The sequence below is a fragment of the Lutzomyia longipalpis genome, chromosome 2, assembly GCF_024334085.1.
Source record: "Lutzomyia longipalpis isolate SR_M1_2022 chromosome 2, ASM2433408v1".
In the NCBI taxonomy this organism is placed as follows: domain Eukaryota; kingdom Metazoa; phylum Arthropoda; class Insecta; order Diptera; family Psychodidae; genus Lutzomyia; species Lutzomyia longipalpis.
This window is the reverse complement of record NC_074708.1, coordinates 660433-683900: the sequence shown is the minus strand read 5'-3', so window position 1 is coordinate 683900 and position 23468 is coordinate 660433. Positions and strand designations below refer to the sequence as shown.

Sequence of the window (23468 nt, the reverse complement as noted above, 5' to 3'; positions counted from 1 at the left end):
GTGAAAATCCTTCGGAAAATCTTCTTAATAAATTCCCCGACAATTACTTCAATGGGAAAACTTTGCGAATGGAGTGTGATGTTCGAGTGATGAGAAAAAAACAGAAGAAGGGATGAAAATTGAAAAAGTCTGCATCATGTGAAAAGCTTTTCCCCCGACAGCTTTTACCAAGTTCAAGGATTACAAGGCATAAAAAAATTCCCATAAATTAATCTCAAATTGAGTAGAACCACCCCCTCAAAGGAATTATTAGCTGTGATTCATTTTCCTTTGGTAGATACCCCTTCATCAATTCTCGGGGGAAAAAATTCAGAAATATTTCTCTGCAGTAGCTGAAGTATTTATTTTGAATTTAGTCATAATGGAATTGGAAGAAAAATTGATGGGAATTTGTGAAAGGTTTTTCCATCAAAATGTCCTCTTCAACTGTCAAATATGTATAGGAAAATCCGTGAAAAAAAATAAAATTTAAATAAAAGGATTTTCATTGGAGAATCAACATACTTTTCAATATTCCGTAGATATGAACATTGAACACATTTTCCCATCAACAAAATAGAATTGGCAGTAGAGTAAAAAGTGGTGAATACCCGTATAAATGGTGCTCTTTTTTTTTAAAAATAAATCCCCCTCCTCCCTCTAAAAAGCTCAATTTATTCATATTTTTTTCTCCGCATATAAACTCTTGAATTTCGTGTTTCAGTCAAAAACCTATAGTGCACGAGGTATGGCGGAAAGGTGATGAAGGAGGAAAAATAGATGAGGGCTTCACTCATTTTTTTACATTAAAAATACATCAATCAAATAGAGCCATATGTGTAACGATGAGGCGTACAAAAAACCCAACCAAAAGTTCACTTCTCGACGCCCTTTTGTGACCTCACACTTATTTTGAATTAAGTAATGTATTCCCAGGAATAAAGTTCTAACACGTGCCAATTTTGTAGGTATTACGTTATTGCATATAGAAATTTGAGGAAGATTGAATACCATATAGTTTGAAGAATAATTCTGGGGCTAATGAATGTTTATTTTTTTATTGTTTAGCTTACCAAAAAAAATACAAAAAAGTAGAACTATAATATTACAAAAAAAAAGTTTAGATTAAAAAAATTAATTTTTATAGCAAAATCTCTCATAGTTGGGAATTTTTTTTCATCCCTTTTCTGTACATTATTTTGGTTATCCCCCAGAGGCTATATAATGGGAGATAATTCAAAATTTGTGTTCAATGTTTGCGTGAAAATAGCCATTGAAGTATTTTCCAATCATAAATTTTTTCATGAAATTGAATCACCAATTTGGTGGATGATTTTTCACTATATATATGTACTCTCACCACCATAAATGTTATTTATTCACCAACACTATGTGTGAAAATTGGCTCAATTTACGCTACATGATTTATCTCTTCCATTTTTTATGCACACACATCATTTTTTTCGCGGCAATTTTGTTTTTTGGTTCATAATTCTGAGGGTAATACAAAAGGATGGAATAAAACCACCACCTTCTCCTCGAAAAAATCATCAGAATGGATGTTTTTGCGGGTAGATGCGGGGGTTGTACAAATAGATGGTGATGGTGCTGGGTATTTCATTTGGCACAAAAAAAAAGACACAAAATTTTGGGGTTGGGATAAATGAAACATGAGATTGTAAATATGTAGATTGAGCATTGTCGAAGGAGAGGAATACCAGACAGGGTGCGCACAGGGTGTTTTTTCTGATATTGGATATTGGTTGGGAAATTTGATTTTCCGCTCTTTTGATTTTTCAATGATTATACAATACGGGAGAAAAAGTGCCAATCTATGTATTTTTGTTTTGGGGGTGAGCTTTTCCTTCTGTCTTTTCCATCTTCATTCCCTCACTCACACCACCCTCCCCCGAAATTCTGCCGCAGAGACCTCTCTCTCGCCCCCCAAAAGCTCTCTGGGGCAGAAAAAACGACCATTTGTAGCATGACTTTTCATGTGATTTCTTCTTGCGAGATGAACATTTCCCAAACTCCTCCACCACATCCCAAAAGAAGGGGGTTTACGTAATGGAAAACCTCCCCCATTTTGCGGTTTCAAATCTTGCGGTTCGCCTCACACCCTCCTCCCCAACCCCTTCCAGTGTGTGTGTGTTTTTTTAATAAAAAGTCATCTCGATAAAATGTCCCTCAATCTCGTGTCAAACATCCAAGTTCCTGCGAGCACTTTTACTCGTCACGGATGGGCGAAAATGAGCTTTTTTTGACGACGAGCTTTACAGGGGTGAGAGATGGGGTTCAAGCGCGGCATTGAAGGAATCCCCAAGTGGATGGAGGAATATGTGATATTATTACATCAGCATATGGCGATACATTGCACGATAATCAAAAAGTTCTCTGACGCCGAAAAATTTTCCAGCCCTCCACCAATTTCGGGAGGGCGGGGGCCAGAGCATGGGGGTGTCAATTTTTCATGCAGAATGTCCATGTCACATCAAAACGCGAAAGCTCTCATGTCAATTTATGCATCGATGCAAAAATTTTTCTCCCAAAAGTGGCGGGAGCCAACCACCCCCGATAAATAGCATGAAAATTATAGCTGGGGGAAATGGATTTGTTTGCGCGAGTTCGGTAATTGCTTGCGTTTCCAACGAAAAATCGTTTTAGGAAGTTTTAATAACAAATTTTATCGAGTTGTTTGCAATGGCAGATTGATGAACAACTCCCCAAAAAAAAGGACTTTGTACGTCTCCCCCTATTTTCATGTTTTTTTCCGTTTATATGTATGTATGTGTGTCCTCTATGGGGTCATGAAATGTCACACGTCATCTCAAATCCAATGAACCTATGCTCAAAATACATACATATGTATCGTAAAGCAGTGAAAGAGCATTGAAAGAGATTGACGATGAAATTGCAAATCATGTTTTTTTTTAGAAAATAATTTTCATGATTGAGAGAAAAAAATTGTGTAGGGATTTGTTATTATATATTTACTATATATAGTGGAAAATTTCCAGTGGAGAAATTATAGAGAAAATACTTCTATATAGTTTTTCCAAGAGTATTTTTAAAAGTTTTTCTTCTAATTATAAATTAATAAGACAAAAGGAATAAAAAAAAGTATTTCTTTTTGAATTTCTCAGTGGAGATAATATAGAATGTCTTATGCGACTTTATCTAAAGATTTCACATGACAAAATAGAACATTTGCATATAAATTTTCATTGTTCCACAACATATCAATGGAGAATCTTTTTTTTACGATATTGTCTCAAAGACATCTTCATCAAATCATTAAATTAAAATTATATTTTATCACATAAAGCAACAGTGTACTGGCAAAAAGCCTCCGACAGCTCCTTTGGAAAATATTTCGCGCGTGGCGTTTATTTTTCTAGTTTTATGTGAGAAAATTTAAGAAGACTTTTAACACTTGGTTTTACAGCACATCGTGAAAATGTCAATTTGCCTTCACTGCATCGTGGATTACAATTTCGTGCCTTTTCTCTTTATTATTTCAAACCACACACAATAATTGCTTGGTGCTGTCTTGCCGAGGAATTTTCTCATTTGGCATGCGAATCCTCGGGAAAATAATTCCTCTTTGGCCTCTTTTTTTATTTTATTATTCAGACATTCCACTCACATGTCTCGCTTGGTCCTACGAGCTCCCCTTCCTATCTCCTAACAGTTTGTGTGTGGATTTATGGCAATAATGCGTATCTAATAATTTTTTAGGGTGCCCTCATTTTTTTGTACTCTGTGTGGTGTAAAGAATGCGAAAAACTGCTGACCCTCTTTTCAACAATTTCGTCTATATATTGTGTGCAAAATACAACTGTGTACGAAATATTTTAATATTCATAAAATTTAGAGAACATGACTCGGTTTAGGAATGTGTCTGGATAATCCCTAAAATGCTCCTCTGGGGTGCTCTGGGGTGTTTTGTTGGTGAAATTGAGCAGAAATCCAGGCAGAGCTTTAAGGGAGGGGGATGTCTTGAGGAATTTTTTTTTCTACAACATTCTCATTTTTTTATTCTTTAATCAAATACCAATTTTGCCGCATCATTCTCTCACAATTTGTCGTCACATTTCATTGGAGGTGCCGCCAGAATGTCGGAGGCATCATACTTTGAAATATATTCACGAGAGAGCTTTTTGTTTTCCAAGAATGCAGCTCCTATATAACCGTCAAAGTATCCCATTTTGTACCAAGCAAAATGATTTTTCTTACATCAACTTTTGATTGCTGCAAATTTGGCCACTTGAACGGTATCTCTGTGAGAGAATTGTGCGTCTCGAGAGGAATTTGAACTTCTGTGAATATTTATTCAGGGTCTAGAAGATTTTTTTTTATTTGCCTCGAAGATAAAATGAAAAACATGTTGGAAATTGAATACAAAGCAACTTTGACATTTTCAAGGTTCCACCCACATGTAGGAAAGGAAAAAAAAGTCATCATCATATGGCCCAACTATACAGTACAGTAGTAGAAGTTTCAACTATTTCGTGAGAGATTTTTTCCAAGAAAAACTTCTTCTCGTGTCAATTTGCACACCCCACACCTCCCCCACGCAAAGGACTAACTCAACGTTGAATCCTTTTGATACATCCTGCACAATTTTATTCGGTCGAGGAATCTTCTCGCTGTGTGAAATGGAGAGGAGTAACATAATAAAAATGTCATTTCCCCTAATGGAATCACACAGGTGATGAAATTTCAAGTAAAACAAATCTTCTCTAAATTCAACCACCCGCATGGTGTGGAGAAGCTCGCTTCTATTCCATCTTTTTCCCACTCCTCTGCGCTCTCTTTATGTTCTCTCCTCTCTCTAGTAGCTCCTCTATACACCATTTTCTTCTCCCCTATTTTCTTTTTTTTTTTGCAGAAAAAATAAATAAAATTGCAAAGATAGAGTTGAGAGAGCACCTTTGAAGATTTTACAATTTTTCCTTTTCTCATGTTCACTGAGAAATTGCGAATATTCTCTACGAAACTTTTATAGATATTCCAAAACATTCTCATTGGAGTTATTGAAGTTTAATGTTTTGATAAAAGTTCTTCGATGGAGGCGCCTGGTGAAAGATTTTCTATATTCGTAATTTTCTCTTAAATTTAATCACAATTCTTTTCATTGCATTTTCCATGAAAAACGAACCGAAAAAAAACCTTTAATCTAGAAAATCGCATTGATTTCTCTCCTTCAAATCATCCTCAATGTGTTGTGTACAGATGGTTGTAAGCTCCCGCAATGGAACCAAGAAAAAGGGTGTTTCACCCCCTCTAAACATTTTGAAATAAATTCTCAAATCAGTGAACGGAATGGGAGGGAGAAATAGCAAAGAATCCACCTGAACTTTTGGCATACAACTTCTGAATGAATTTCAGTGTGTGCTGCTGTGTCGTCTTAGGGATAAGCATTCTCTCCATAATAGCAAAGCACCACGGAGGAGAAGAAAAAAACCACCTCGATACACACAGAAAAAGAACAGAGAGTGGATGAGAACAATTGTATTTTATGTAAATATTCGGCAAAAAACATGCAAGAAAAAAATATATTATACGACGTATCATACAATTCAAATGTGTAGGCAATTTTCTAAATTATTCTTCTTGGTTTCCCCTATTGATTTGGTAGGGTATATGCGGTGTGTGGGGGCAGCTTTTGTGCCTCAGGAAGGTGGTGGTATTGAACCTCCGGAAAAGACGTTAAGGTTTTCAATAGGAATATATGTATGCACAACAAGGGTAAAAGGAAGAAGAAAAAAACTGTTGCTGCGTGGAAAAGAACGGGATAATAGCGAAATATTCTCAGTTATTCGATAAATTTAATTCATGGGGTCGCTTATTAATATTGCGAAGGGGAGAGACGTTACCAAAAAAATATAAGGCAAAAAACCCATCGAAATATATACTAGCAATTTGGTAAGAAAATTGTTTTTTTTTCTGCTTCTCTTGTCCCCATATTTTCCCAGGAGAAATTAGGCACTTCCCAGTGTGGTAGTTTCCTTATTTCATTGGGACCACCTATATAACGTGTAGCACACCTGTCCACAATGAACGTTTCGGGAGAAATTTCCTCCAATTTTCCACGAAATTTAATTCTCGGAATTGTTCACATTTATCTGTTGAGACTTTAATGAGCTTCCAGAGTTTTTTCTTTCTTCCAGCAGCACGCTAAAAGCTCGCATGTGATATTTTTACCCCACTAATACTTGCTTTGGATTTTCTGCAGAAGCTTTTTTGAGATCTTTTCACAAATTTAATTTTTTTTATGAGAAATTATGTGCTTAATATGGAGACAGAGAGGGAGTAAAAGTGCAAATGAAGCTTTTTTTCCTAAAATATATGTTTTAATTTTCCTTAAGAGCACGGAACATGAAGGGAACTCAATGGAGAAACGATAATAAATATTGAAAATTTCATTGTGAAAATTCCAACGGACGGTTAACTTTGCAATTTTCGAACAGAGTACATACATTTGGTAAAAGTTCCAGATGAAAGGGCTTTATAGTAAGGGGAGTATGTAGTTTTATACAAGGGAAAAATTGACCACATAAAACCAATTTTATGTGGGGAAATAATCACTCGTGATTTATCCAGAGCAATTTCCATTTTTGAAAATTGTTCCCATTAATCCCCTTTATCCATGGTCAAATGGACTTTAAAAGGAATTTTATAAAAAAAAAAATAAGGAGATCCTTCTTCTTGCTATTTCAATAAAGACTTTTTAGAAAATTAATTTACAGACTGAGGTGATAAAATAGGTAGGAAAAGTTCCCACAATATGATTTCTCATCAATTCATTGTGCTGCAAACCCTATAACCTTGCAACTAACCAATCCTCCCTTGCTGCAAAATTGGCAAAATGAGTGGCAAATTGTGTCGTTGGTGTGCACAAAAGAGGTGACAAAGCGAAGAAAAATTGAGTGGAATTTACCTTCCTGCCTCAGCAAAAAAAAAACCTTCAAAAACTCACCGCAAAATTCTAATAAAAGCAACCAAGCACAGAAAAATTCTTCAACTTCCGCCCTCTGGGGGTATTTTCCCTTTTTTGTTGCTGCACATCAGAAAGCTCCGGATAGATTTTTCATGTGGAAAATTGCATTAAACTATATATAGAGCTACATTATAGTGATTCGTTGTATAAAAAGTTTGACATTTTCATCTGTGTTTTGTAATAAAAATTTCATATTCATGCATTTTCTATGATTATCACCATCAAAAGGATATTTTCCTAAAGGAATAATAATGCATTTGATTGGTCCATTAACCACGAAAAAATTATTCATTAGGTATTAAATTTTCTAAATAAAATTCCGTAAGATGGGGTGTTTTGGGATACGCGGGGTGTTTTGGGATTTATTTTTAGAGGTATTTTTAAGGCTAATTTGTAAGAAAAAATGATTTGATTTTTAGGGCAACCTTAGCTAAAATTTTCCGGGGAGTTCGAAAATGGCAACTATTTTCATCCCCCTCCACCCCCACCCCCCCAAAAATACCGTTTTTTAGACAATTCGTTCAAAAATAGGCTTGTGGGGTATCTAATGAAAGCTCTTGAAATTGTAAACCAATTTTAAGTGATTCTAAGCAAAGTTTAAACCTGGTTTAAGCTTGGTTTATGTCTGGTTTACGTCTGGTTTCAAGTTTTTTATGTGTGGTATCAAATGAAAGCAATCTTAATTTCCTTAAATTCTAAATTAATTTTAGATAAATAAACATAAAAATTTTAAACTGGTTTAAGCCTGGTTAATCTTTGGTTTAAAGTTTTTTTTATGTGGGGTGTTAAATGAAAGCTCTAATAATTCCCTTAATTTCTAAGTCAATTTTAAAAAACTAAAGACAAAAAAACAATTAGGGTCTGGCTTAGATTTCATTGGTTTGTTTTTAAATATATTCTGGTGTTTGTGTGTGTACACAAAGTCAATCAACGCGTCCAGTTATAAGAGTTGATGTCCCATAACGTGTGGAAGTTGCGATTTGTAAGCAGCATTGTATTAGTAGGCAAGATTCGGCAATTTGAAGGAAGAAATGGGCATAACTATGGTTGTATTTGTTGGCATATAAAACTTAGAGGCAAATCATCTTCATCACTTAAGTCAGGTTTTCGGCTGCATCCAGCTGTAGGAATTTTTGGAGGTTTTTGGGATTTCATTTTTCTTGTATTCCCCAACTTGAGGCTTCCTTTTTCCTTCTTCTCTGGCTTCGACTCTTCCTTCTTAACCTTCTTCAGAACTTCTACATCTTTTGCAGAAATGCTCTTTCCTGGCGGAACGTTGAGTTTCCTCTTTCGTTGCGTTCGTGTCTCTGTCACCTTCAATCTGGTATTTTCCAAAAAGGACATAAAAACATCTGTGACCACAGAAGTTATGGAATCACTGCTGTTGACATAGGATGGAAGTCGTCTCAAAACGACATTTCGGTCTAAAGGGTAAAGCCCAGTTTTTCTAAAACCGGATTTTAAGTTTTCGGGCATCGAAGACAAGGCATTCATTAGTTCCTTAAGGAGGTAAGGGAACCTCTCTTTTGGGATTGTTGAAGCCCGGTGAGAAGATTGAAGCTTCCAACATTGCAGAATGGATTTCCACTTGTATTTCACAGAGCGAAATACAGCGACATCTAGAGGTTGCAACATGTGTGTAGAATTTGGAGGAAGAGCTATGAATTTGATATTATGCTCCTCACACTGCTTGAGAACTTCCAAGCTAATATGGGAGCTCAAATTATCTCCAATCATAACTTTTACACCCTCTTGGGCTTTAAGAATGGGTAGCATGAGGGTTGTAAACCAGTCTTCGAAGACTTTACCATCAAACCAACCGGAGTTGCTACGGTTGTAGCGACAATCTTCTGGTCCTCCTTCGACCCATGAATCCCACATTTGTTCGGATTTGTAATTAACATACAGGGGAGCAAGAACACCTTCAGCGTTTCCGCAAAACATAATTGATATGTTGCTCTTTGACGAATTGCGGATTTCCTCTGGATATTTCGTGCCTCTTCTTGTGATAACTTTGCGACTTCCAGGGTCGTCAGACAAGTTAGTTTCGTCGTAGTTCCATATATTGGATGGAGGGACATCTGCGAGCTGACTTTCAATGTGATTAAAATAATTGTTTATTGTATCCTCATTGTTTGCAGCTCTAGCGTAGCTGATACTTTTTGAGGTTCTCTCAGAAAGCACAGATTTATGACGCTTCAAGAAATTAGCAGCCCAGTCGGGCCCGGGAATATTATTTTTGAAATAATGAACAGATCTTCCGATCCGATCTAAATACATTTTAGCCACGCATCGCAAATCAAATTTTGTCACTGGAAACCCGTATGTTGACATAGTCACGGCATATCCCACAAACATTTTTTCTTCTTCGTATGAAAATGCCATACAATTTTTACGTGTTTTCACAATGCCGGCTTTTAAATCTTTCAATTTTTTCCAAATCGTATTCTTGGGAATCCGAAATCTAAAAGTTGTTGGATTTAAAAGAAAAAAATTAAAAAGTGGAACAATCACTGTTCGAAAAAGAAAAAAAAAAGCTTCACGGGAACAAGAAAGGGTTGTCAACAATTGCATTAAAAATTACACCACTAGGTAGATATTAAATATGAACCAAATCAAAGGTGTTCAAATTTTTTTCACATATTTCCGTTGAACATTTTATTAAATGCAATAATTTTTGTCATTTTTTATGGTAGGTGCGTACAAAAATCATTAAATTCGGGAGATAAATACACTTTAACACACAGGATACACACTCAATGAAATTACCTCTCTGCAGCCTTAACAAGAGTCAGCTCTTTTCTCTGAACCAAATCGATAGCTTCTTGCATATGATTGTCACTGTAATTCTTATAAACACGCGATCCAATCACTTTCTTATATTGTCGTGGCATGGTGAAGATTACGAATAAATAAATTCAGAAAAATACCCTCTTTGTAAAATAAAGTTGAAATTTTCTGGCAAACGAAAATTAACAGAACTAACGGAGACTCTTTATTGGCCACCAGGTCAAAGTTTTGTAAATAATAAATTTAATCCAATTGTTGCTCAAAATTAGGCTTCAATATTTCAATTTATTATTGGCAATGTAACATCAAAGGGTATCCCTACTTGAATTCATCCTAGTCAGTATTTTTTAGAGCCTTATATTATATGACATTGCAAATAAATGAAGCAGATTTAAGCCCTTTTTTGTCTTTAGTTTTTTAAAATTGACTTAGAAATTAAGGGAATTATTAGAGCTTTCATTTAACACCCCACATAAAAAAAACTTTAAACCAAAGATTAACCAGGCTTAAACCAGTTTAAAATTTTTATGTTTATTTATCTAAAATTAATTTAGAATTTAAGGAAATTAAGATTGCTTTCATTTGATACCACACATAAAAAACTTGAAACCAGACGTAAACCAGACATAAACCAAGCTTAAACCAGGTTTAAACTTTGCTTAGAATCACTTAAAATTGGTTTACAATTTCAAGAGCTTTCATTAGATACCCCACAAGCCTATTTTTGAACGAATTGTCTAAAAAACGGTATTTTTGGGGGGGTGGGGGTGGAGGGGGATGAAAATAGTTGCCATTTTCGAACTCCCCGGAAAATTTTAGCTAAGGTTGCCCTAAAAATCAAATCATTTTTTCTTACAAATTAGCCTTAAAAATACCTCTAAAAATAAATCCCAAAACACCCCGCGTATCCCAAAACACCCCATCTTACGGTTTATTTTAATACCATTCATCATGGCTTTGGTGTTTGTGAGTCTCAAGTTGAATAGCCGTTCAAAATTAGTCAGGTTTAGGACTCTTCCAACGTGCTATGGTTGTGTACGTGCAGAAAATTGAGCATAAAACCAGTGAATGGTTGTGTTATAAAAATCAAATGTGGAACATTTAAAATTTTCTCAATGAAATCAACGGTGAATGAGGGAAATTTCGTTATTTGAACAAATTTAATTGTAAAATGTTTAGCTGTGAAATTCAACAATGAATAATGATTATTTTTCCACTGTGCTATGGCGCCCCACCATGAGGAGGAATCTCTCTGTGAGTGGAGGAAAAATCATCTCAATCGTTAAATTTTATTACATCGCCTTATGGTTTTCAGTAAAGAAGAGGAATAAAAAGTAAAAAAAAAAGAAGAGAGTTAGAAGGCAAGAAAGGGGAGAGGGAGGCAAAATACTCCTCTATCTCTATAGAGGAGTTGTCGTGAGCCAAAAATAATGTATCTTTAATCATGAGGTTCTGCTGAATTTCCCACTGAATGTTGTTTGAAAGCCTCCACAAGATGAATTAGAATTCAATGTGCTCCACCATCGTAATGCTATTTAATGTGGTCACGTTTTAAAATGTGGATTGACTCACAAATAATCGCAGATCGTGTTGTTTTTCCACGGGGGTGGCATATACTGCTTTTTTTTTCTCTGTGCCTGCCTCCTGTCTTTGGGATGGAACGAGGTGTTTTATATTGCTATATACGCCACCATAGAGAAAAATGTGTGCTCTCTGGTCGAGCAGAAAAATTCGCCCCGATTTAATCTATAAATTCTATCGTTCTAAATGTCCATTTGATGCTAAACAATGTGTGTATACTTTCACCCCTAGCGCGCAAGGGAGGACGAGATGACGAAAAAAGCACAATGAAAATGGCACAAGTTAAATGGAAAAGTTACCCATTTGAGAATTTATCGAGAGGTAATACGAGGAACATTTTTATCTCAAATGCAAAAATAGAATTTTATTTTGAACACAAATTTCAAGTGTTTTCTTGCCATGAGTTCATTCAATAGATTCAATATTATACTCACATATTGTATTAGGCTCATCTAACAATAGATTCAAGCACCCAGCTACATCATCAGTCTGCCTATAATCTCTGACTCCTCTGACCTCCGACTAAGCCCGTATAGAATCACAAAATTTATAAAAGAACTCTCTCAAATAGAAATCACTAACATGCTCTTAATTCCAAAAGAAATGAAACTTTTAATTCAAATCTTTGAATAAAAAAATAATCATTTTTCCAGACACATTTTTCACCCCCACCCTCCCCCCTACCGCCCTCTCAAACCATTCCACGGCAAAGAGCTTTCCATTTGATGGGTGTGTTTGAGTACTGAAAAAATCCCATTTTATGCCTTAAACCATGCAATACGTCTATTTTCTTCCCATAAAACCTCCCCTTTTCATTCCAATAAATTGCTTTACAGCGAATAACACTTTGCCCTCGCTCATCCCACAACCCTCCTCCCCCTCCCCTCAAGTGCTCACAGTGAGAAAAGGTGAGAATTGAATGGAAAATTGTATTATCTCTTCTCAAGTTCTTTTGCAGTGATTTTAAATGCGGAAGCTTCGAAAGTTTGCTTCCCTATACGCGCGCGGAAATTCCTCTAGGGCGTAGGGTTTTTCCAAGCTTAAAGCTCACTAAACTAAACTTATAAGAAAAAGCAGCACAAGTTTCTTTTTTGGCACGAAGATCCACATTAAAGTTGTTAATCCCAACAGTTGGTGCAAAAATTGTTGTCTTTTCGTTGTAACTTGAGTTTCTATATAACTTGAACATTTCACATCTTTACATACTACAAAACCCTATTTATCTCACTTTTCAGGTATTTTCCTCTGAGCATACACACGGGCCAAAATCAGGCAAACAACAGCAAAAAAAAATGTTGCAAATTTCTACTTAAGAGTGAAAATAGAGCCTTTGCTGTAAAATAAATTTATCATAGAGGTTTTCGCCGTGGTTCACGATGGATGTTTCCTTTTCCTTACCCGTGAACATGTTTTTTTATGCTACCCTCTAATACCATTTTATGTGGTACATTTTCATTCTCTCTCACTCTCTCGTATTGGCCAAAAGTTCTTTTTTTCCCGCAGCATTTTAATGGGTGCAGCACAAGAATAAAAAGCGATAAGGAGGAATTTTGTTCTCCATTTTAAAACACTTTCCCCCTCATAAACAATTTTGTGTGTGTGTTGAGGCCATTTAGGGTGCAAAATATATATATTAGAGGAAGAAAAAAAATATCTCTCTAATGAAGCACCCTAAATTGCCCTCCTTTTTATCACGTGCCCTCCCCGCCCACTTTTCCTCCCGCCCCAACTACATCGTCCTTTGCATGTCCGCATGGCAGAAAAAAAGAACTCTCCATTCAATCAGATTTTGAAGCACAAAAAGCTTTGCAAGAGGACCCCCATAGGAGGGTGGAATAATGATCAAGATTTGGAAGTGAAAGTGTGTTGGGTCTGTTTTAGTTTCACGGTATAGGTCTTTACCTACGGAGTGATGCTTTTTAGGTCATTCCACACCATCCTATTTTCCCTTTTAAAACTCGATTTCAACCATCCCTTTTGACTCCTTTTCCCACACCCCCGCCCCTGCCTATATTACGAGAATCCTATTAATGAGGAAGTCATCCGAAATATCGTGATTAATTTATTTGCTGTGACCCAAAAGGAATTCATGTGGAAAGGCATCAATAAAGCGGCAAAATTTAATTTTAAAATTTCACTCCACGCCACTACATTTGCATAAGATATGGGTTTATATTGAGTTTATACAGAAGGTACATGGTTAATTGAAAAGCTCCACACAGAGGGGCTTAAATTAAAGTGTATGTATGATTTATAATTTTCCCATTGTGACGTGACTCTAATGATTTGATTATATTTTTTTCTTATTACATGCAATTCATTTTTCACGATTTCTCCGTTCAATAATTTCTTGAATAAAAAAAATACCCCAAAGAATGGATTTATATCTCAAAAGAAACCATTATTTTCAGAAAACGATACTCCTCAACGAAAAAATTCGCCTGTGATTGAACAGGAAGTTATAAAATCATCAATATGTGTCAAGAAAAAGCGCTCCATTTGAGTCCTTTTGCACCCCTCAAAATATCCCCTTATTCGCTCCTTTTTATCGGAATACACAATGAAAAAAAAAACTCCGGGAAATTTGATAAAAAAAAATCCTCAAGAAGAAAGTTTTCTGGAAATGCGAGAAATTTACAATGAAGAGAACCACAAAAAGGGGTTTTCTGAAATCAGACTCTGTGAAATATTTATGCAAATTCCACTGAGCCTGTACCTCTAGGCGCATTGATTTCTCCGCATACATTTTCTCTCACCTCCTGCACCTCAAAAGAGCCTCTTTTGAATCACAGTTTAGTATAGGAGAAAACCACCCTCCCTCTTTCAACAAAAAAAAACAACCACAATAAAATGATATGATATCGAATGAGGTAAATAAACGACAAAGAGAGAGAAAGAAAAAAAAAGAGTTTATTCCCATTGCCCATAAACTACAATATCCTTTCACTCTCACTCCCATATTTTTGCACCGCAAAAGGGGATGAAAATTGCTTTTGCAACGTTGAGTGGGTGTTGTGAAGGGTGCGCTATGAGCTTTTGGTGTGCGTTTTGAAATAACGAAAAGTAACGATAATTGCGCGCTTGCAGACAGCACATACGGAGCACACAAGGGCCCGGGGTGTGGGTATATGGCAATGCTTCAGAAAAGCAAAATATCCATGACATTAGAGACACATTATAAGTAATTGCCTAGAGTGTAAATTTAGACATTGTCCCATGAGTATTTCACACCCATTCGTAATGCTAACACTCTCTTCTGTCGCACATTCCATAATAAACCCTTAACCATATTGTTAAACACACACTCTGAATGCCCTCCGCTTTTTTGGGGGTGGTAGCACAAAGGTTGGGTGGTGTTAAGTCGCACAAATTTCATCAGAGTGCAGGGTGTGCCAGTGGAATTGCAAACACGTCAAAAGTATAAGAGAAATTATACATAAAGTTACTTTATTATTCGCTATTTAAGCCATCCATTTTTCAAGAGCTTCCAACTACTCTAGTCTTAATTCTAAAGCTCCAAAAATGACCAGAATGCTCTTGAAAACAAAATGATTTAATGATTGAGAGGAAAAAACATTAATTAATTATTTGGAAATTTGCATTTCCATTGGTACACACTGCAGCCAAAATATCGCAAATCCACTTCGAAGGACGATGCCCAGAAGCGGAAACATTTTGAAGTTTATCGCACACGTAATCTGACAGTTTTCCCAAACTCTGCGTGGGGTTTTTCTTTTGGAAACTTTCTGTATTATATAACTTTTAATTACATGTATATAAAACTTTCTATCGCCCCCACACTGCATAAACTTTGCACCCCCTCATTGCTATTGCTAATGACAATTGAAATTATTATATACTTTCCATTTTCTATGGCTTAAATTCAATAAAATTCACATAAAGTATTCCCCACACCTCCCAACAGGTAAAAAGAGTATTCTCATAAAAACACCTATTTAATTTAAATCACTTTAGAAATGAAAAAGTTTATTCTGCACAAATTTTCTCTCTCCTCTTCCCCTATGCTCTAGGCTAAATTGCAATTGACTGAAGTGGAAAAGTGTTGAGTTTTATAGTCAATTTCATTGCATGGGAACTACAAATATTTTTATTGGCTCACACTCTTCGATATATGTATGTATATGTACCTACTAGGGCTCCTTTAGGGAATTTAGAGAAGTTGTGAGAAGAGATGCCCAATAAAATTCCTTGCTCTATCGAAAAGTGCAAGATTTTATCGATGAAATTAAGGGATGAGGATTGTGCTATAAATTTTACTAAATCATCCCCCATAAATTGCACAAATACATCCACTTTTAGAGGGTTAGGTTGAGAAAAAAATTGATACTGATTTCCGCCATTCGTCTCTGTGCTAGATGGACCCTCGAGAGTGGAATACATATAGACGTGATTTAGTCCTTGCATCTCCATATCTTTACCCACCATTCACCCATGAGAAGAGACTTCGTGGCGAGGAGAGGGGAGGGTAAAACAATAAAGTTAGAAATCCAAGAAAATTTATATAGGTCAGAGGAAATTGTTATGAAAGAATGGGGTATAGTTTATAACCAAGACGAAGACTTGACTTTTGAAGCTTTACGATTTCTTTAAAAAAAATACATATACACCATAAGATGGTCAATGGAGATATTGCTTTAATAAAACAACGAAACAAATCCCATGGAAATGGGAGGGATTTTTTTTTTTCATTTTTCTTTCCTTCTGGAAGAAAATACTACATATAAAAAAAATTCTTCTAAAGAAAGGTTTAAATGGAAAAAAACCATAAATAAAGTAATAATGTTAATTATTGTTTAATTGAGAAATTTTTATTTGTTAAACACACAAAATTAGAATTGAAATTAAATTGAAGTGGATATCAAGTTGGAAAAACCGAACATAAAGAAATTATGCTACGTTTTAAAAATTCCCAACATAATTTCCACACAAACCTCATAATTTCCCACAATAAACCCTATTCTATGTTTATACGAGTAACTTTTGTGCTTAACTCCCTCCCACCCCCTGCAAACCCCAACTCGTGTATGCTGAGCTAATTAAATGAAAATTACAAAACCATTTGTTTTTGGTATTTATCGTGCGGTACAATGAGCAAAAATTGCCACTGTAATTACCCCTGTGCGCTTGTGAAAAATATTGAAGAAATTTCACCCTGTGTGTGTGGCATTTGGTCGCTCTGCCTCTTTCCTTTTGGTTGGAAATTGGTAACACCATAAATATCTAACAGGTATAAATTCCTCCCCCCGACAAGACTTGTGAGTTCAGCAAGAAATTAGAGGAGGATGACCGAAGCAACTCCGTCGCAACTAAGCTGATGTGGGGGACTTTTGTGTTAGCCAAAAGACCCCTTTAGGGCAACAAATTTGTGCTTGTGCACAAAAAGCCATGAATATTCCACGCGCTGTGTACACCCTTTAATATGTAATATTTTACTCTCATTTTGGTACACCCAATGTTTAAGTTCCTTCCCAACCATCCACTCTCTTTCTCTCCTACTCTGTGTTGTGAAAGGAATAATTTGTGAATGGGAGAGATTCAGCTGTTTTTCCTTCTGCAAGGATAATTCCTCGACGCGGGGTGCCACGGAGGATTTTCCACATTATAGAAATTCATTATTTAAAAGCCAAACACTACTATGCCAGAAACATGGCATGGGGCAACACGAGTCCTATGCTAGTTTCACTGCATATGTGAAGCGTTGTCACGTATAAATAGTATTATTGCAATTTAAGGGTGGAAAGCACACCCACCCACCCCTAGCGTCACACTAATTGGATACTTTATGGCAACGAAGAATTTATCCCGGCTTAAAACTCATGAGCCACATTTCGTTCCAGCAGCCAAAAACACATTGTGAAAATTTTAATTGAAATTAGCTCAAAGGCATTGCGAAAAGCTCCCAGTAGGAAGGATCGTAGCGCCCTTTATTAGCGAAAGGCTCTTTTTAAAATTTCCTTCAGGTAAAAAATAAATATGAATGAAAAACTTACCTTCTTGAGATCCTTGAGTTGCTCAACATCATCAGCTTTACGCTTCTCTGTGGCAACAAGTTTCGATTTCTCCTTATCACCCGGAATTATCTGCAAAAATACAAAAATAAATCTTCAATGAATAAAGATTTTTTTTACTTGAAAAATTGTTTTTCCCTGTAAAACATTTCCGAGGGGGAGAATTTTACAGTAACAACTAAAAAAAAATTCAACAATCTCGTGTGACTTTTGGCATTAATTTTCCACCACCCGCCATCCCATCTGGCCATACGACTTGCATGAGAAGTTCTCTTATACACATAGCATAAGCTCCGAACCAGCTTTATTTCTCATTTCCCTCAATTTCTCATCACATGTTCTATGAGTTAGAGAATAGGAAGGTAAGGAGGAGGAGGAGAAAAAAAGCGTGTGAATGAGAATAAACACCCACGGATGGTGGATTTTCAAGAATTTTTCACACACATATTTTGTTTACACAGACCCCACGCCTTTTTGGTAGTAGGAAGAGTCTACAGGGAGAGAGAAAGTGAGGAAAAGTTCCCTCCTGTCATGGCAGGGAGAGAGTGACAATAGAAAATATACGCAATGGATTTTGATGGGAAAACAGAAAAGCTCATGCCACACGTGTTTTCCTCAATCAAGGGGACTCCACGTCTTTAGAATGCTTCCAAGAGTATTGTGTGGAATTTTCCTTCAATTGAAAACTGATATATTCCATGTAAATAAGATATACACAATATTCCACATGAGGTAAAATTAGTTTTAAATTAAATATTGCTTTAGGAATGCTGATGAAAATGAAGAGCTTTTGTACCTCGCTGGTAGATTATATGGGGAAGAAACGTTGATTGAAATATTAGAACTCAATGTTCTCCGCATATAAAATAAACACATTGCTGTGCTGTTGAGTATACTTATGTGAGAAATAGAATCTTCAGCACTTAATTTTCACGAACAAAAAGGCAGTTTATCTTCACCGTCTTCTGCTTCTAATGAATAGAATTGGGGAAAGATGTGAGACACGTCACAACAGAACATTAGACAAAAATTAAGATATTGTCTTGTAACAATTCTTAAATTTTTCTTAAAGAATTTTAAAAATATATTTTTTTACATTCCTTAAAAGAAAATTTTAAGAAAGTTCTCTTACAAAAATTTCTCAGAGAGAAAATGTGGAAAATCATTGACCTTTTAGCCCAAGCTGCGGACCCCTTGGGGATTTATTCAAACAGAGGTATCATGTGTGTCATGTTTTGATAAAAATTTATAGCTCAACGTCTATCATGTGAATTCTTGCGTCTCCGGGAGGTACACTGTGTGTCTCTCGGGGGGCCCAAAATCCACCCACTGTGCGAGAACCCCCAACCACTTAGTTGAGAAAGCATTCTGAAAGCTCCCAGGAGGAGCTTCGACTGCTTATACAAGCAAATCTACTTCCAATTGAGTGACTTCATAGCGTCAGAGTTCATGGGTGGTGCTCTTAATTTATCTCTACATACTGCGGGGGTGTTGCAAAAAAAAATAAACCAAACACTCTGTGTGGAAGGAGGTGGGATGCTTCTTATAGTGCGAGAGAAAATTGGAGCAGCACAGAAGCCAATATGTGGGAGAATATCTCTCACTCCAATTCACTAAAGCTTTCTAGGAAATTATTCAATTGTCACCTAATGTGTGAAGCTGACTCCTCCACATGGCCCATGCGGGAACATTGCGAGTTGTACATGCTTCCTATCTTTTTCGTATCTGCTGTGAGAGAGCTTTTCTGGAAAATGTCAATTGTGGTTTAGTTTGATATCACTTTCGGGTCCTCCATCTTCACCCACCCACCGAAACTTATGCCACCCCTCTATACACAACTCTTTAATCTCTACCATACCCGCATCCTACATTGAGCCATCCTCCCCCGCCCATTGGGTGCCTCTTCACCCATCAGCCACTCAGTGTAGCTGACAATCTTGTCACAGTGCGGTACTCTTGGGTGATTTAAAGGAGAAATATCTACATGAATATTTAATGTCATTGTAGCGTCTTATGGGCGCTGCTTTTGGAGATCCACATTCACTACATACACACAAAATTATCCACTTAACACTCCCCCGCTGTGGATCTGAGGCAACCAAGTCACACAACTTAATTAATTCCTCCTCATTTGCCTTGCTATCTCTTCTCCTTCTAATTCAATCGTACTCATTTGCCGCCCTCGAATTCCCCAAGAAAATTCACCCAAAAACGACTACTAAAACCATAAATCTCAAACGAGAATGGAAGTACCCACCTATACTGAGATTTTCCAGGCACTCCTACTTGAAAGGAAAAAAAATCTGAGAGGAAAACCCCTCCCCCAATAAAGTATAGATCCAGGTATCTCTTTATCTTCTTCAGCCAGCAAATTCCCTTTTCTGCACACTATGCAAATAAAGTGAAAGCCCACAGTTCAAACAAGACCATCCCCCGCCCACATTTCAATATGTATAGTTAAATCCAACTTCCCACCTAAATCAATCAATTAGTTTAGATTAGATTTGAGAAAATTGCACACACACACACACATGATCGTATTTGTATGTGAGGTAGTGTATTTGATTTAGTTGTCTTCAGCAACCATCTATTTTAGCAATTCAAACATCTCCGCAGATTGTGGATCTAGGCTCAAGTGTTGTAGTTTCGCCATTATTAATTACACACAACATCCTTGAATGTTGGGGAGAGGGTGGGCCCACAAAATGTTTACTGCGTACCCAAATGTGAGCTTTGCTATTCAACTTTGTTTAATATTATTTAAAGCCTCATTCGTGAAAATATATATACGAGCAATATTGATGAATCATATCCATATATGCGGAGATACCTTTAGATGAGGGGCGCCCTAGGGACCTCTCTGCCTCCCCCTATATACATATATGGAAATATGTTTATTCAAATACGATGGAGATTTTTGGAGGGGGAAGAAAAATCATTCAGAGGATTGATATGAAAAGCTCTTTCGTGAAACTTTTGACCAGAAAGCTTGAGGGGATATTTTATGGATATGTGTGTGTCTGCTGTGTGTGGGATTGATGGTGTTTGGGCACATCATTTACCCTTCCTCTTTGAAGGAAATGTAAAATTGCAAATTCTCTACATCAAACAGTATACGCAGGATATATTAATAGTTTAAAGAAATACATAATTAGGGAGGATATGGTCCAAATCAGACCCTAGAAAATTTTTTTTCTAAATCATAATTTCCAGTTTAAAGAGAATATTCGTTAGAATTTTTTTAAATGTATTTCTTAGAGAATAACCATTAAAAAAAATGCTTTTAATCCCACAAAAAACCCAATCTTCTCATTCTATTCATCTTGATAAAAGATAAACGAGTACTTTTAATGATAAAACATAATGCTATGCAAGGAGATTTCAGCAAGTACACACAACGAACACTCTCAAATCTCCAACAACAAAAATAAGGCACTGTTTATGGTGCGCGGGTGCAGAAATGTTTTGATGCTGATGGATAAAAAAAATCCCTCTGTGCAAAAAAAGAGCACCAGCAAAGAAATGGCTCATTATGAATTCTAAACACGTTCCGTATTAAATTTGGTACAATAAACCACCGCACATAAGGTTTTAGGAGAAAGAAGAGCGAAGCAAAGATATGTTATGTTATGGAGTTTATTAATGACTAACATAATGCTCCGAGTTGTGTGTGTGCATGGGAGAGAATACACCTGAAATATCATATTAATTCCTCCCGCACTATCTCTACACGGGCGTACAGAGAGAGAGAGATTAAATCAAGTTTATAAATTGTAAAATTGGTTACAATTTCACACGAAATTTAATGTTGAAATTGGCAAAAGAGTCATTTTGTGGAGCAAACATCTTCCGCATGTTGCTCCCTCGGTTGTATGTGCTATGGATATGCCATGAGCATAATTTATGTAGAGCCACCGTGGCAGACAAAAGACATTGCCCTCGACAAAAATGTTCAACCATTGGATTTGTGACAGAGACGTCTTTCCTTATTTTGCCGCACAAGCTCGAGAATGTCACTTACATCCTTTTGTAGCGTGTCTCGCGATTATTTTTACATTCCCTTCCATCGTCTTTCCCTCCCCGTCATACGAGTTCTCCTTCCTCCTCATCATTTTCTGCCTCACTTTCCTCACCACATAACACACAAAACAGCATGCAATGTGAGCTAATACCTCAAAAGCGACATAGAATAATTCACTTTATATGAGGGAGCTATGTTGGAGCACCATTAGTTATCACGACGGTCCTATGAGGGACCCACCCAAATCCACTGTGTATCACTGTATACGTGATGCGGCTGTATCTAATCAGATCCCCATTATATAATGCATTTTATAAGGTGGAGCACCGGAGAAAATTCGAAAAATTACCCTCAGGACATCCACACGGTTCCCTCTACGCATTGATAAAATCGCAATTACCACAATTTTCTTTGATGTACCCCACCGTTGAATAAATCAAATCTACGAGAGATTTTTAATTTGATTGCAAAGCAAATTTTTTCTTCTTTCAAAAGAAACCATCTCTTTCCAACGCAATGAAGAATTATTTGAAAAAAGAATGAATTCTTATGATAAAAAAAATGAGAGATCTCTTTTATTATTCTAAAGAGATATTATATTCTGTAGTTTGTTAAATTTTTCAAGATGTTCAGATTGACGAGTAAATCATAAATTAGATTTAACAAGAATGATAACTTTATTGTTCTCTTTAGAAGTATCATAATTAATGAATTTTATTCTTAATTTTTTTTAATGTTATGTAGCTCTTCTAACTAATATTTCTTCCAATTTTTCGTGATTTGATTTTCTCATTCGTTTACAAGAAAAAAAAACAAATTACTTCTTCATCAATTTTGTGTGGGCAATTTTCCAAATTGTGGATAAAAAAAATACCCTTTCACCCCCACAAATGGACAAAAAATTGCCCTAAAATCCCCTTTGACAGCTTCATCAGTTCCAATGCGGAAACTGGATGAGGAAAAAAAGAACTAAAGCTCCCAGAATTGAATGTTTCTTCTCCCCTAAAGTCGAAGAAAAAAAATCATGTAGAAAATAAACTAAAGAATTGCGCCTGTAGCAATAAAATTCCCACCGGAAGCTATTAAAAAATTAGTTTGTTATTATGTCAGCAATCCATCACACAAGTCCAATGGGAAAAATTAATGAATGCAGCTGAGAGGATGATAGTTTCCCCATAAAACTTCCCAGAGAGGAATTATTTAGTTAAAATTGTCGAAAAACAATTGCAGCAGCTATAAATAAGCTGTATAGGGGATGGTTTCCTGGTTTGTTACCCCCGTATAGAAATGTTGGATACATTGTTGCCTCTTTAAATGGCCTTTTTCCCCATTTGGGGGGGGTAGATGGGGGTGGCTTGGCATGTACGCGGGAGGCAATACTAAAATTGAGAGCTGTGAATCCCCGTGAGATTGCAGATGGTCGGAAAAAAGCATGATGGGAGTATATCGATGAAAAATAGCTCTTCCAGCACGGAAGTGACATTTTCCGCGGTTTAAGCTTCATTGGACGGCGCAAAATGGTTAACCTACTCACCCACCAGGCGCCTCCACGACCACCCCCGAAAAACAACCCCCTGTAAATAACGTCGAAATATGGTTTTTCGGTGATATATTTTATGGTGAAATATGATGGAAATTTTCCAATAAGTCCCCATCCATACCATACTGCTCATGGGAGTCACTTATGATATGTATGTGTGTGGGGGGAAAGAAGAGAAAGACGTAATGGCAGAAGATGGGACAAGGAGGATGAAAAAAAATATGTCACACCAATTGGTTTTCATAGTTGAAGAGTATAATATAAATGTAACAAAAGAACTAGGAGACAGTGTACCCCACAAAAAAGGCAAAGCTCTCGCCCCTTCGGAAAGAAGAGGGCAACATACAAAAAAAACAGATACAAGAGTGTGACGACCAATAAAATGGCTCGTAAAGTGTTGCTGCAATGTCTTCTATATCACCAAACTTTACAAGACAGTCTCACAAATTGTGTACACCATCATAAAAACTGTCATTTTAAGATGCGATACTCTTGTGGGCTCCTTTTTGCCACCTCTCGCCCCAA

The 23468-nt window shown here is 36.4% G+C and overlaps 2 protein-coding genes across 6 annotated transcripts in view; one reads left to right on the top strand and one right to left on the bottom strand.

The window, feature by feature from the left end:
- LOC129788401 (N-acetylgalactosaminyltransferase 7) overlaps window positions 1-23468 on the top strand; it is a 783634-nt gene that overhangs the window by 377293 nt on the left and 382873 nt on the right. The window lies entirely within an intron of this gene.
- Window positions 1-23468, bottom strand: part of LOC129788392 (pseudouridylate synthase RPUSD2-like) — a 138284-nt gene that overhangs the window by 45653 nt on the left and 69163 nt on the right. For all 5 annotated transcript variants that reach the window (XM_055824414.1, XM_055824413.1, XM_055824411.1 and 2 more), the window contains exon 3: window positions 17365-17454. In XM_055824414.1, coding sequence (XP_055680389.1) covers window positions 17365-17454 — 90 coding nt within the window. The remainder of the gene's footprint in view (window positions 1-17364; window positions 17455-23468) is intronic.